General features: G+C 48.5%; 1 protein-coding gene across 8 annotated transcripts in view; it reads right to left on the reverse strand.

The window, feature by feature from the left end:
• The window catches only part of LIMCH1 (LIM and calponin homology domains 1), a 327,707-nt gene extending 316,823 nt beyond the window's left edge, over positions 1-10,884 (reverse strand). For 4 of the 8 annotated variants that reach the window (XM_044224246.1, XM_044224244.1, XM_044224243.1 and 1 more), the window contains exon 1: positions 10,763-10,884. In XM_044224246.1, coding sequence (XP_044080181.1) covers positions 10,763-10,858 — 96 coding nt within the window. In that variant the 5' untranslated portion in view covers positions 10,859-10,884. The remainder of the gene's footprint in view (positions 1-10,762) is intronic. The other 4 variants (XM_044224250.1, XM_044224247.1, XM_044224249.1 and 1 more) reach the window with 1 other exon arrangement.
• Between the last annotated feature and the right edge of the window lie 995 nt (positions 10,885-11,879).

Genomic DNA, 11,879 nt, shown 5'->3' on the forward strand with positions numbered 1-11,879 from the left:
TGGGGCTCAATCCCAAGACCCTGGGATCATGACCTAAGCTGAAGGCAGATACTTCACCGACTGAGCCACCAAGGCATCCCCCACAATGGTATATAGTATATATACCATTATATATATATGGTATATATACCATACTATACGATATAGTATATACTATATAGTATATAGTATACTGTGTATAGTGATAACTGGATAATTATCTGTAGAATAAAAATACGATATTTCATTAAAAAGCAAAATAAAAATAAAACACCTTTTTCAAAAAAAAATTTTTTTAATTAACAAAAAATTCCTCAGTGCCTTTTTTTTTATCCTCTAAGTTGAAGCAGTCTGATCTTTCTTTCATACTAACAGGGGGGAATTATCTGGACCCCCACAACAGGTAAGAGAAAGGAAGCTGACTGACTGCTCTGTGATAGGAGAAAAAAGTGGCAAGAGTCTCAGGTGAAAATGCTGGGGCGGGAGGGAAATGTTTATTTAAAGAACAGAGATGTTTGCTCTCCTACCCTGCAGACAGGAACTGTAAGCCCCGCATCAGTTCAACCTGAGGGGAAAGTTGGCCTCCTAAGTCATTCCTTCAACAGATATCACCTGCCTAAGAGCCAAAAGTGAAGTCACTTTCCAAGTGTCCAATCACTGACTATCTCCAAGCAATCACTGGGTAAACTGCTTTTTTTAATCAGTCTTTAAAAAAAAAAAAAAACTTTGCTTCCTGTCAGGTCAGCAACAGAGTCTATTTTCTCTGCCATGGCAGAGTCCAAGTGCCAATCAGGCGATGATAGCTGGGCACAGGCTCCCTGAGAAACCTTTTGGGCAGTGGGTAATGTGGCCATAGGGCTCCGGTGGGGTGCAGACTGAGGAGGAACGGAGACAGTGACTAAGTCCTATCCCTGGCCACAAGAACTCTGGGATTCATTGAAGGAGACAGATCCCACCCAACCATATATTCGTTACAATGATATGTGACAACGTTTCTAACAGAGGCAGATACTAAATGCCTGGTTTGCACAGAGAAAGAGGGATTAATGGGCTTAGAGGACTCAGGGAGTCTGCTTCGAGGCAGACATATTTAAGCTCTGTCTGGAAAGGACCTGTCCTTGGAGAAGTGGGGAAAGGACATCCTAGGGTCCCCCTAACTCAACAGCCATTTTCCCCTTTCTTCTGAGGAATAGAATCCAGAGTACGACCTGAGGACACTGAAGCCTCCCCTACAACCAGAAGTGGCCATATTACTGAAAACCTGGGCAATAAAACAGAAGCAGAAGAATTGGGAAGAATTTTCTAGAAGGTGTCTTATAGAGTATTTTTTATTCCTCCATCCTGCTTTCTGGAAGGATGATGTTTTGTTTTGTTTTAAGATTTTGTTTATTTATTTGACAGAGAGAGAGAGAACAGAAGCAGGGAGAGTGGGAGAGGGAGGAGCAGGCCTCCCGCTGAGCAGGGAACCTGATGTGGGGCTCAATCCTGGGGTTATGACCCAAGCCAAAGGCAGACGCTTAACAACTGAGCCACCCAGGTGCCCCCAGGAGGATGATGTGATGACGAGTCTCTAGCAGCTGTGCTGAACCATGAGGAAGGGGGTGTAGAGTGCTGAAAGAAACCAATCACAGACCTCCATAGTTTACAACTTCTAGGCTTCCCGAACGGCACATGACTTTATTAGTTTTAACGCCCCTTCTTTTAAAGGAGTCTGGGGCAAGTTCCCAAATTAGTGGACATCTATAGGTCATCACCCAAAGTCTTATACAAAATCGCTCTGCTCACTCACTGAAAGGAAAGCAAGCTTCTTGCAAGCCTCTTACCTCAGAGTGGAGTACAGCTTCTATAGCCCCGATATAAGAATTTTAATCCCAGGGGCGCCTGGGTGGCTTAACTGTTTAAACATCTGCCATTGGCCAAGGGTCCTGGGATCGAGCCTTCATCAGGCTCCCTGTTTAGCAGGGAGTCTGTTTCTCCCTCTCCCTCTTATGCTCCCCCAGCTCTGCTCTTGCTCTCCCTGTCAAATGAATAAATAAAATCTTTTCAAAAAGAATTGTAATCCCAGAGTCCAGACTCAAAAAATAAATCCCAAGATCCTCTCTGCTATTTCTCCTAGAAGAAGAGGTTGTTTTTTTTTTAAAGATTTTATTTATTCATTTGACAGACAAAGATCACAAGTAGGCAGAGAGGCAGGCAGAGAGAGAGGAGGAAGCAGGCTCCCCGCGCCGGATGCGGGGCTCAATCCCAGGACCCTGGGATCATGACCTGAGCCGAAGGCAGAGGCTTTAACCCACTGAGCCACCCAGGCACCCCTAGAAAAAGAGGTCTTGACTTACCTGTGCCTCAGTCCTAAGAGGTGCACTGGATCATAATACAAACCCTACTCTGAGAGGCTTGCAAGGATATTCAAGAACTTCTGACTCAGCCCCTTTCCTGGCCCCTTCCCCCCACATACACACACCTTCAATACATCTGGAGAACTTTCTTTAACAGTGTTCCTACTCTACCTTTTTTTCCAAGAGTAATCACAATAAAAGCATGTGCTGTATGTACATGCAAGCCCTTGTCTCAATAAATCCGTGTCCATCTAATTCTCCTGCCCAGCACCCTTCCATGGTCTTAGCTTAAATGCTCCTTGTCTGCCTCAAGCACTTTTCTCTTGAGCCCCTCATTCTTTGTCTTCATAGTACTTAGCCCAGTTTGTAATTGTGTATTTTAATTTAAGCTCACACACACACACACACACACACACACACACACACCCATTGTGCATTTCATGTGGATGGGAATTAGGTTTCTGCTGTTCACCATCCAACCCCGGTTGTTAAGCACTATGCCTGGCACATCTCTGGGGCTTAGTAACTACTTCCCAGGAAACAAATCTTTTGATTTGTTTGAAACACTTTCACACATTAATGTTTATTTCCACCGTATGCTTATTTTTAGTGTTTACACTGAAGTGAATTTACAAATGATAGTGAAGTATCCCAAATATTTTCATATTTTAGACAATCTGGCTGAGCCCATCCTAGCCTTCCTTCAGTTTCCCATTAGAAAGAAGGTAAGTGCTTGAATATCATTCTTTTTAAATGCTTATCAAGGAAGGAAAAGAGAACTGTGTCCTCAGCACAATAAATAAAACTTCAGTCCCTTGGTAAGAAAAGTATCGCTGAGGATTTTTTTATAACAGTATTGGGTCATGGAAATAAAAATGCCACAAGCCTTTGCCCTTGACATTTACTTTAAAAAAAAAAAAAAACCACCAAGTGCAGGTCTATTCTTACATAGCTTCCCAATGGGCTATTTAGGGATAGGTGGGTGGGGTAGGTCTCTAAATTCTATGGCTGACCAGGTGGCCAAGTTGCATCCTGTATGAGCTATAGCCTGATCACTATCACAGGCAAAATACAGAACAGTGGAAACATGGAGCTTTCTCAGCCTAACCAATACTTTGTTCTTAAAGTCCCATCATAGATATAAGGATGCAGCTGATAATGTAAGTTTTGCTGATAATGTAAGTTTAGTGGGCAAAGACAGCCACTAAGACATTCCTTAGGTGCAAGTGGCAGACTACGTCACCTAGTTTCCTCCCGCCTGTTAAAGATAATTCCCTGAGACACAGTGGCCATCCCATCAGGGTTAGCTTCCTGAGCACATCTCTTTGGGAGTGTTGTTTTCAACGCTACAAACATGGAATTTTACCACAGCAGAACTGAACTAGATGACATCATTCTTCTTGCAGAGAGAGATAGAACATCTCCTCATGTCCAGGCAGAAGTCTTTCCAATATTCTGTCACTTTTTTTTTTTAAGGACTATTTTTTTTTCCTGTATCATCTAGTAACCCTCTCATTTAGACTATTTTTATTAGACTATTAGACTATTTTTATTTTTCTCAATCACTTAAAAACACAGTTCTTTTATCCTCTCCTTTCCTCATTTGACTGCACTGAAGTCATCCTTTTTCCCACCCAACACTTCACCCCAAAAAGATCATACCTGCTACCTTTCTTTCGCTTCAAATATAAACACACACACATCCTTAGGAACAGATGAGGGGAAATATTATAAAATTGTTTTCCACATTTTCCTGAACCACAGAAGAGTAAACCAGGCTTAACAAAAATATCCAGGGACACCTGGGTGGCTCTGCGTCAGTTAAGCGACCAAACTCTTGGTTCCAGCTCAGGTCATGATCTCCAGGTCTTGGGTTCGAGCCCTATGCCAGGCTCTGTGCTCAGCAGGAAATCTGCTTCAGATTCTCCTCCTCTCTCTCTCTCTCATAAGTAAGTAAGTAAATATTTTTTTGAAAAGAAAGAAAATATAGTTCCTGTGTAAGCAGTTTAGTCAAAGATCAACTCATTCAGTCCTCAACCATGAAAATAAGGGCCAAAATGATTAAGGTTAGACTGGAAGGTCCGTGACGGGGATGCCGAGGATTCCCAGAAGTCACGGAGCTGCTTCGTTCTGACCCTTCAGTTCTTTAGGATGTGACGTGGACACCTGCAGGAGAGGCTGCCAATCTCCTCTTTCAGAAGGACCTGCCTCTTGGCTGAACTCAACAACAAAACCTTTCCCAGGTGAGATGTTGGCCAGTTGGGAGCGCTCTCTGGGGAAGGTGAGAGCTGTGGTAAAGGCTTCAGACGCGTCAGCGGCACTTAAACCCATCAGGGATACCCCTTCGCACCCATATTTGAAAGAGACGAGCCATGGGGAATGGTCTAGCGACCCACAGCCTCTGAAATCCACAATCTGCTCCCACATACAGGGGAAGCTGCTAGAGAAACAGGAAGCTCAGTCCTTACCAGAGTTTTTACACCTGGTCCTAATGTGGGCAGCAACAGAAGGGATCAGATAACAAGGGCAGCAAAGTCAGATGGCCTGGATTTAAATCCTGACTCTAACAGGTACTCACGGATTCTGTGACTCCGGATGGGTTTCCTCATTCCTGAAAGCCCCAATTTCCTCAACTATAGCATCTGGGGTGTCTAACAATGTATATATTCATAAAAGCTAAGAAATGGTGCTTTAAGTCCTAGTTCTACCACTTACTTGAAAGCCTGGGCAAGATACTTCATCTTTCGGGGCCTTAATTTTCTCATCTGTAAATGGGGATGATACTAGTTCTTACTTGTAAGGGATTCATTCAGACACCGACTTCTTAGCCCCGTGCCTGGCATGTAGTAAGCACTCAATAAACATCAGCTTTTATCATCCTGAGCATCGGTTTCACGACCATCATTACCATAGCCACGTTACTCCGAACTACACCATTCTTAAATTTCAGAGTGGTTCAAAGCAGAAAAGGGAAGCTGCCAGGCCAATCTCCAGGAGCTGCCTGGTCCCACCTAGCACTGACTGCCACCCATGGAATCACAGCCAGATGTCTGCATCATGGCTCCATTGTCATCCCCCAGCGGAGAGCCGAGGGCCAAGAGATCCAGGGCTGGGAACACAGGCCCCACCCCGCCCCTTCTTGGTGGCCAGAGTTCAGTCTTGCATTCGGAGCTCGCTTGGTGCAAACTCGGTTTCCAGGGAGATGCTGGGGCAAGAGGTGCCAGCTCTACCTCCCAGGCCACTTCCCTCTCCCCCAAATCTGTGGGACCTCACTATTCTCCCACCATGTGACCGCATTGTATCATAGCGGCTCCTGTACACAAACAGGCCAGATTTTATTTAAATGTCCTTGGGAGAAAGATGCTGCCCGCTCTGATTTACATATCTATTCAGACCACTACTCCCTTCTCCGTCTAGCCAGAAGAGGTTTTCTTCCTCTTCCTCAGCTCCCCATGCAATGCTGGTGAAGGATATGCCAAGTTACATGTGTTGTAGTGGAAAGATGTAAGAATCATCCGGTCTCCACAGAGGTGGAGAATTTGAACGACGATACAATTTTATGTCACATGTTCACTCATCATGACACTGCAAATATCATAGGTCACCTGCCACCAAATGCTAGATTCTCTCAAAGACCACTCATAAATCTTCCCTATTGCCAAACAATACACCATCATTCAGTCTTGGAGAGCAAAGGTACCCTTGGTGCCTTTAATCTTCCAAAATCAGGTCCCAGTGGAATAGAAAACAATTCTATATGGGCAGGAGAAATGACCCCAAATGATGAGCTGGATTTCCCCCCTCCCGCCCGCCCTGCACAAGTTCCCATGCATGTGAAATACGGATTAGGTCACAAATAAGATTATATTCGGCACCAAGCCCCACAGGCATGCTGTGATTAAGGTTAAAGGAGTCCAGAGACTTCAAGTTGAGAAGCAAGGCTGAGTTGGGTTGAATGTGCAACCCCTCCCCAAAGGCCTGGCAACCTGTTCCAAATCACAACTGAAACCAAGTTGAAGGGACATCTGTTTCTCCAGAAAGTGTTTGGCACTGCAGAGAAGAACCACAGATTAGAACAGATAAATATTGTTGTGGGCAGAGAGGCAAAGGGGGCGCGGGCGGTGGTTACCAAGAAAATTAGAATCATCTACCCACTAACAAACTCCTGTGACTCAACAAAGATCATCAAGGGAAAAAGAAAAAAGGAAAGAAAGGAAGGAAGGGAGGGAGGAAGGAGGTAGGGAATTAAAGGGGGGAATGATTCCTTTTTTCTAGCAGGAGCAGATAAAACTTAAGGGAACAAAATGCTGCACATTTGAGATGAATATTCAGAGAGCCGCTATTTGTATAATGACTTAACGTTGGATAGGCAGCAAGAGGAGAGGCACTGAGCACTCTGCTTGGAGTCTGGTAACAAAGACCACATTAAATGCAAATATTTGACATAATATTGAGGAATCATTTTCTAAGCCTTAATGGCATGGACCACCAGGATCATTTTATAAGTAGATATTACCGGTTTTGCTCTGGTCCCTATATCTCTTCTAATGCGAGGTAACATAGCATGCACCTAACTTCTGGGCCAGGTATCTCTGGAGCTCATAAGGTCCGACAATGGAATGAGATGAGTAGGTAACTGAATTTCTTTGTTTTATAGTTAGAAACTCAGGGTTCTGGAGATTTTCTTCCAAAACAGGTGTAGGAACAACAGTAATTATGGCAATCACAGGCGTGTTGATGATGATGGTGGTAAGAATGGCAGTAGTATTATTATTAAGGGTAATAACACCAATCATTACTTAGACAACACTTCCTTAATACTGGGTACTCTTCTGAGCATTTAAAATACATTGACTTGGGACACCGGGGTGGCTCAGTGGGTTAAAGCCTCTGGTCATGATCCTAGGTCCTGGGATCGAGCCCCACATCGGGCTCTCTGCTCGGCAGGGAGTCTGCTTCCTCCTCTCTCTGCCTGCTGCTTTGCCTACTCGTGATCTCTGTCTGTCAAATAAATAAATATAATCTTTTAAAATAAAATAAAATAAAATACACTGACTTATTTAACTCTCCCAGCAATCCTCAAGGTAGATAAGCTAGTCTTAGTGCCCCTGTTTTACGGATGCCTTCAACAATATCTTTGTGATTTCTGTTGTTGTTAATGACTAGAACTAGCTTTCAAAGAAAACAGTTTAGAACCAAAAGGGGAGGAAGCGCAGCCTGACCAAGGTCACCCAGCTAGAAAACAACAGACCCAGGACTCAAACCCAGGCTGCCCAGCTCCAAAGTCTGACCTCTTAACCCCTGTGCTGTCCTTACTGCCCCTTTGTTTGGGAAGGCCTTCTAGAAAAGGAATGTGGAAGGAAGTTAGGCCCCTGCCTGCTGGTGGCCGCGATTAATACTGGAAGTTTGCTGTTTCCTTTCAGAGTCTCCTAAACCCACATTAAGACACGCAGCCGTGCTTCTGCCGCTATTAAAACAAAACAAAACAAACAAACAAACAAAAAAGCAAAAGCAAAAAACCCCGCACTGTCTTACCGAGCTGTTCCCACATGGTCTGTGACCTCCATTAGGGCTCTCACCTTTGCCAGCTAAGGCAGAAGCTGGGGGTGGGCGGAGGTGGGAGCATCAGTTCCCAGGCCCACATTTCCTGCCAGTCACCCGGCCCTCTAACAGCCAAGGCTGAGAAATTCCTCACTAACAAGTGATCTCATGGCACTTGTTCCTTGAGCCTTTATTAAGAATGAATCTTTTCTGGCCAACCCATGACTCAAGGAAGACCAAGGGCTGAGAAGGAAAGACAAGCTGCAAAGTTTGTTTATTAACCTGCTGCACCCAAGGGAACATGTTTCTGAAAGGGTGAAATTCCTGACTACTCAAAGCGGTGGCCTGGGGGGGGAGCGGGGAGGGGGTGCTGTGGGAAATTTAATCAAGGACAGAACAAAAGTGAAAAACAAAGCCCTTCCAATAAGGATGTTGCTGAAGACAATGGGGCCCCTAAAGGAGATGGAATTGTCTCGAGATAACAATCCAGCCAGGAATTCAGCTCCGTCTAAGTACTACATTATTGCTATATTAGCCAAGGAATCTTTGTTCACCGGGCAACTGCGCGCAGAACTATCTGTTAACGGCTCCCGGGTTCCCCCGGTTTGCAGACTCGGCATTTACATTTCAAGAGGAACCTCCGGGAAGGAAAAAAAAAGGGAGGTCACTATCTCTCCCGGGAGCAAATACCTTTTCAGACGGCCTGGGAGGGGAAGCTCTCCTTTCCCAGAAACCGAACTCCCGCAAATGAAAGGAGATAGGCCGCTTCAATAATGCACGCGCAGAGCAGAGCGCCACCGCCGCCTAGTCCTAAAGCCACGCACGCCCCCAGGGGTCTCGCATTCTCCAATGGGCATACCCGCAAGGCATCGCGAATAATACCAGGCCCGTCGGCAGGTCCTAATCAGGGCTCTACTTTCTTAAGGAATGCCTGATTTTTTTTTTTTTTAATTCTTTTAAACCAGTGGAACCCGGACAAAAGCTGATATCCTGTCCTGCAAAACATCTAGCCTCATACATACCACCACTTAAAAACAGACCGTGATCCTCTGGGCAAAAGGAGATGTTTTAGACCCTGATCTGGATGGAGGTTGTAATTATATATATATATATATATATATATATATATATATATATTATATATATATATATATATTCACGCAGATGTGCACTTAAGACTTGTGCCCTTTCCTGCAATTTATACGACAACCCATTTTCTAAATAGACTATATTAATGTTACAATTAAGAATATTGAGAATAAACCACTTGCCTCCACGAACTGCAAGACTGCTGGGCTCTGATGTTCTGCCCTCACCTACTATCCACATCTAAAATCTCTCCTGAGAATTTTAAAGTTCAAGAACATGAAAAATACAGCTCTCCAACTCTCAACTAAACCAGTGAATACAAATGTCTCTTGTGTGTCCTGTGAGCCCAAGTATGCCGCACAGAGAGCACCTGTCACCACCCCCCCTTCCCCAAGCCTTTCCCGCCACATAGCAAAAAATTAAAAGCCAAGGTGTTTTTCTCATCAGGTCATGAGCCATCAAATTATGAGAGATATAATTGGGGCTTTTATCAACAGAGCCTCAAGCCTAATCTTCTGTTTCTTTCACCCTATTTTTAAATGGATGTTTCTAAACTCTGCCTAACACTCTTGCTTGGATCAGGTTAACCCTGGAGGGGGCAGGCCTCTTGCTGGAGCACTGGAGCAGCAGTCAGTGAGGGTGGTTTCTGCAAGCAGTTAAGCAGGTTCAAATCTGCACCATCGTAGCTCTGTTACCCCTGAAACATCCCGACAACGGGTGGGGGGTGGGGGGGTGTCACCCAGTGACAGCCTGAGTACTAACAGGCTTCGCTATTGCCGGGCCAATGACTTAGCGGTGCATTCGTTCCTTTGAACTATCCGCAAGGAGGGCTGCCTGTCACTGAGGAAAAGGGTCAAATTCGCCTTCCGCTAAGCCTCAAGAAAGGCCATCTGGCGAAACAGAGGCTCACTGCACGGATCACAGGGGGTCACCTTTCCCCCCTCGCGCCCTCCAAGCGTCCTGATCCCCGGCAGACACGTCATTTGGGGAGCGCTGGGCCACGAAGCTGCATCTACAGATAGACATCGAGAATCAAGATCACCCAGCGAGCGCTGCCTGGACTGAGTCGAGAGCTCCAGTGATTTCCCTGGCCTGCCACCGAGTCATTTAAGAAGTGAAATATGCCAGCGGGGCCTGCGACCCGCCAACCTGGGATCCCGCCCCGCCGCCTCTGGTACGGAGCAGGGATTGCCAATGGCTGGGCAGCGTCTATGCGGATGGCGCGCTTGCAGGTGGGTCTTGCAGGCTCCCCGGCCCTGTGCGCTGGGCCAGCCTCACACCTGACCCGCTGCCAGGATACAGCCAGAAGCTCGGTGGATACGCGCTTCCGTGGAGACACTGCCAACTCCGCTCCGGAGGAGCTGGGACGGGAGGAGAGGGTGTCAAGAGGGGGAAGGTAGGATCGGGAGCAGGACACCGCCCCCCCCCCGAAATGCGGCGTCTGCAGCACTCTGGGTCTCGCGCTTCCTGCGCCTTTGCGGCGCTCCTGCGGGCACTGCGCTTCCCTCGGCCCGGCGTGGAAGCGGCGGGAGCTGAGATTCGCACGGCTGGCCGGCAGGAGGGATGCAGGCGCAGGAGACCGCTCCGTGCCCCCCACGCGCACAGCCAGACTGCGGCGCCCCTCATTCACGCCCACCCTCTCCCGAGACCCGCGCCAGGGCATAGCAAATCGCCCGAGGCCCGGGCGGGTGATTTGGGCTAGCTGGCAAAAGAAAGTGGGGGGGAGGGCGGGGGCGAGGCTGGACCTGTCGTCCGTGTGTGCGGGTCGGTGGCTTCGGGCGCCCCTGCAAGGCCTCCCGCCAGCCGGGGGCACCTACCTCGATCCACTTCTGCGCCTCCGAAAAAGCAGGCTCGGGGGGCGGCTCCGGCTGCAGAGGCTGAAGAGCTTCCAGACCCAGAGCGGGACAAGCCATTTGCGAAGCCCCGCGTGCACTCGAGCGCTGGGCCGCCGGGATGAGGACGGCCGCCGCCGCCGCCGCCGCCGCCGCCGCAGGAGCGCGCTCCCCGCCCCTTCCAGCCCGCCCGCCCCTCCCAGCCCGCCCCGCCCCGCCCCCGCCCGGCGCAGGTCCCGGAGGAGAGAGGCGCGCTGCCGGAGGACGCCGCTGCAGCTGCTCCCTGCACCGCCCGGTCTCCGCCGCGCCCCGAGTCCCCGGCGGGAGCGAGCGTGGAGGCGCCGGGAGCTCCCTCTCTCCCCACCTTCTCTGGCCGCTCCGCCCCCCCCCGGGGGGAGGGTGTCAGCTACCGAGTAAAAATAACCGCGAGTGAGCAATGGGTGTCTCCCTCCCTGCCCGCAATCGGGCCTGGCGCCCTCGGGCAGCCACCCCGCACGTCCCTGCGCGGGGCCCCGCTGCGGACAGGCAAGCGGGTCGGCCGGCGCCTGGGAGATGCGCGCCCACCGCGGCGTACACGTCCCCGGAGGAGCCGGCGGGCCAGCGGCGGGTCGAAGGACGCGAGGGCAGGGGCGCGGGAGGGGGCCTAGCCGCACCTGCTGTCCCGCCCGTTCGCAGAAGTGGGGGGGGAGCGGGGGGAGCAAGAGGAGCAACCCTCGGTCCCAGCGCCAGGCAGGGTTCAGGCACCCGATCCTAATGTGAGAAAAAAAGAAAAACCGCTCTTATAAGCTTTTTTCTCTTCAACCAAGCTATTTGTGATCCAGTCTTTTGATTCATTCAACCCGTATTTACTGTGTGACTATGTATCAGGCACTGGGGTTGGCGCTGGGGACCCAGAGATGAAAAAAGGAAGAAAAATAGAAAACGCCGAAGTCCGTGCCCTCCAGATAGCTACCTTCTAGAGAGGATGGCAGGGGCGGAGATAGACAATAAACGTGTAAAACAAAAGAAGATGATTGTGGGGAGTCCTGTAAAGAGAAAAGAGAAGGTAAACTATGACCTGGGAAGAGAGAGGATTAGCTGATTTCCGATTACCTCTCCACTC

This window comes from Neovison vison, chromosome 11 (genome assembly GCF_020171115.1).
Source record: "Neovison vison isolate M4711 chromosome 11, ASM_NN_V1, whole genome shotgun sequence".
Lineage (NCBI taxonomy): Eukaryota > Metazoa > Chordata > Mammalia > Carnivora > Mustelidae > Neogale > Neogale vison.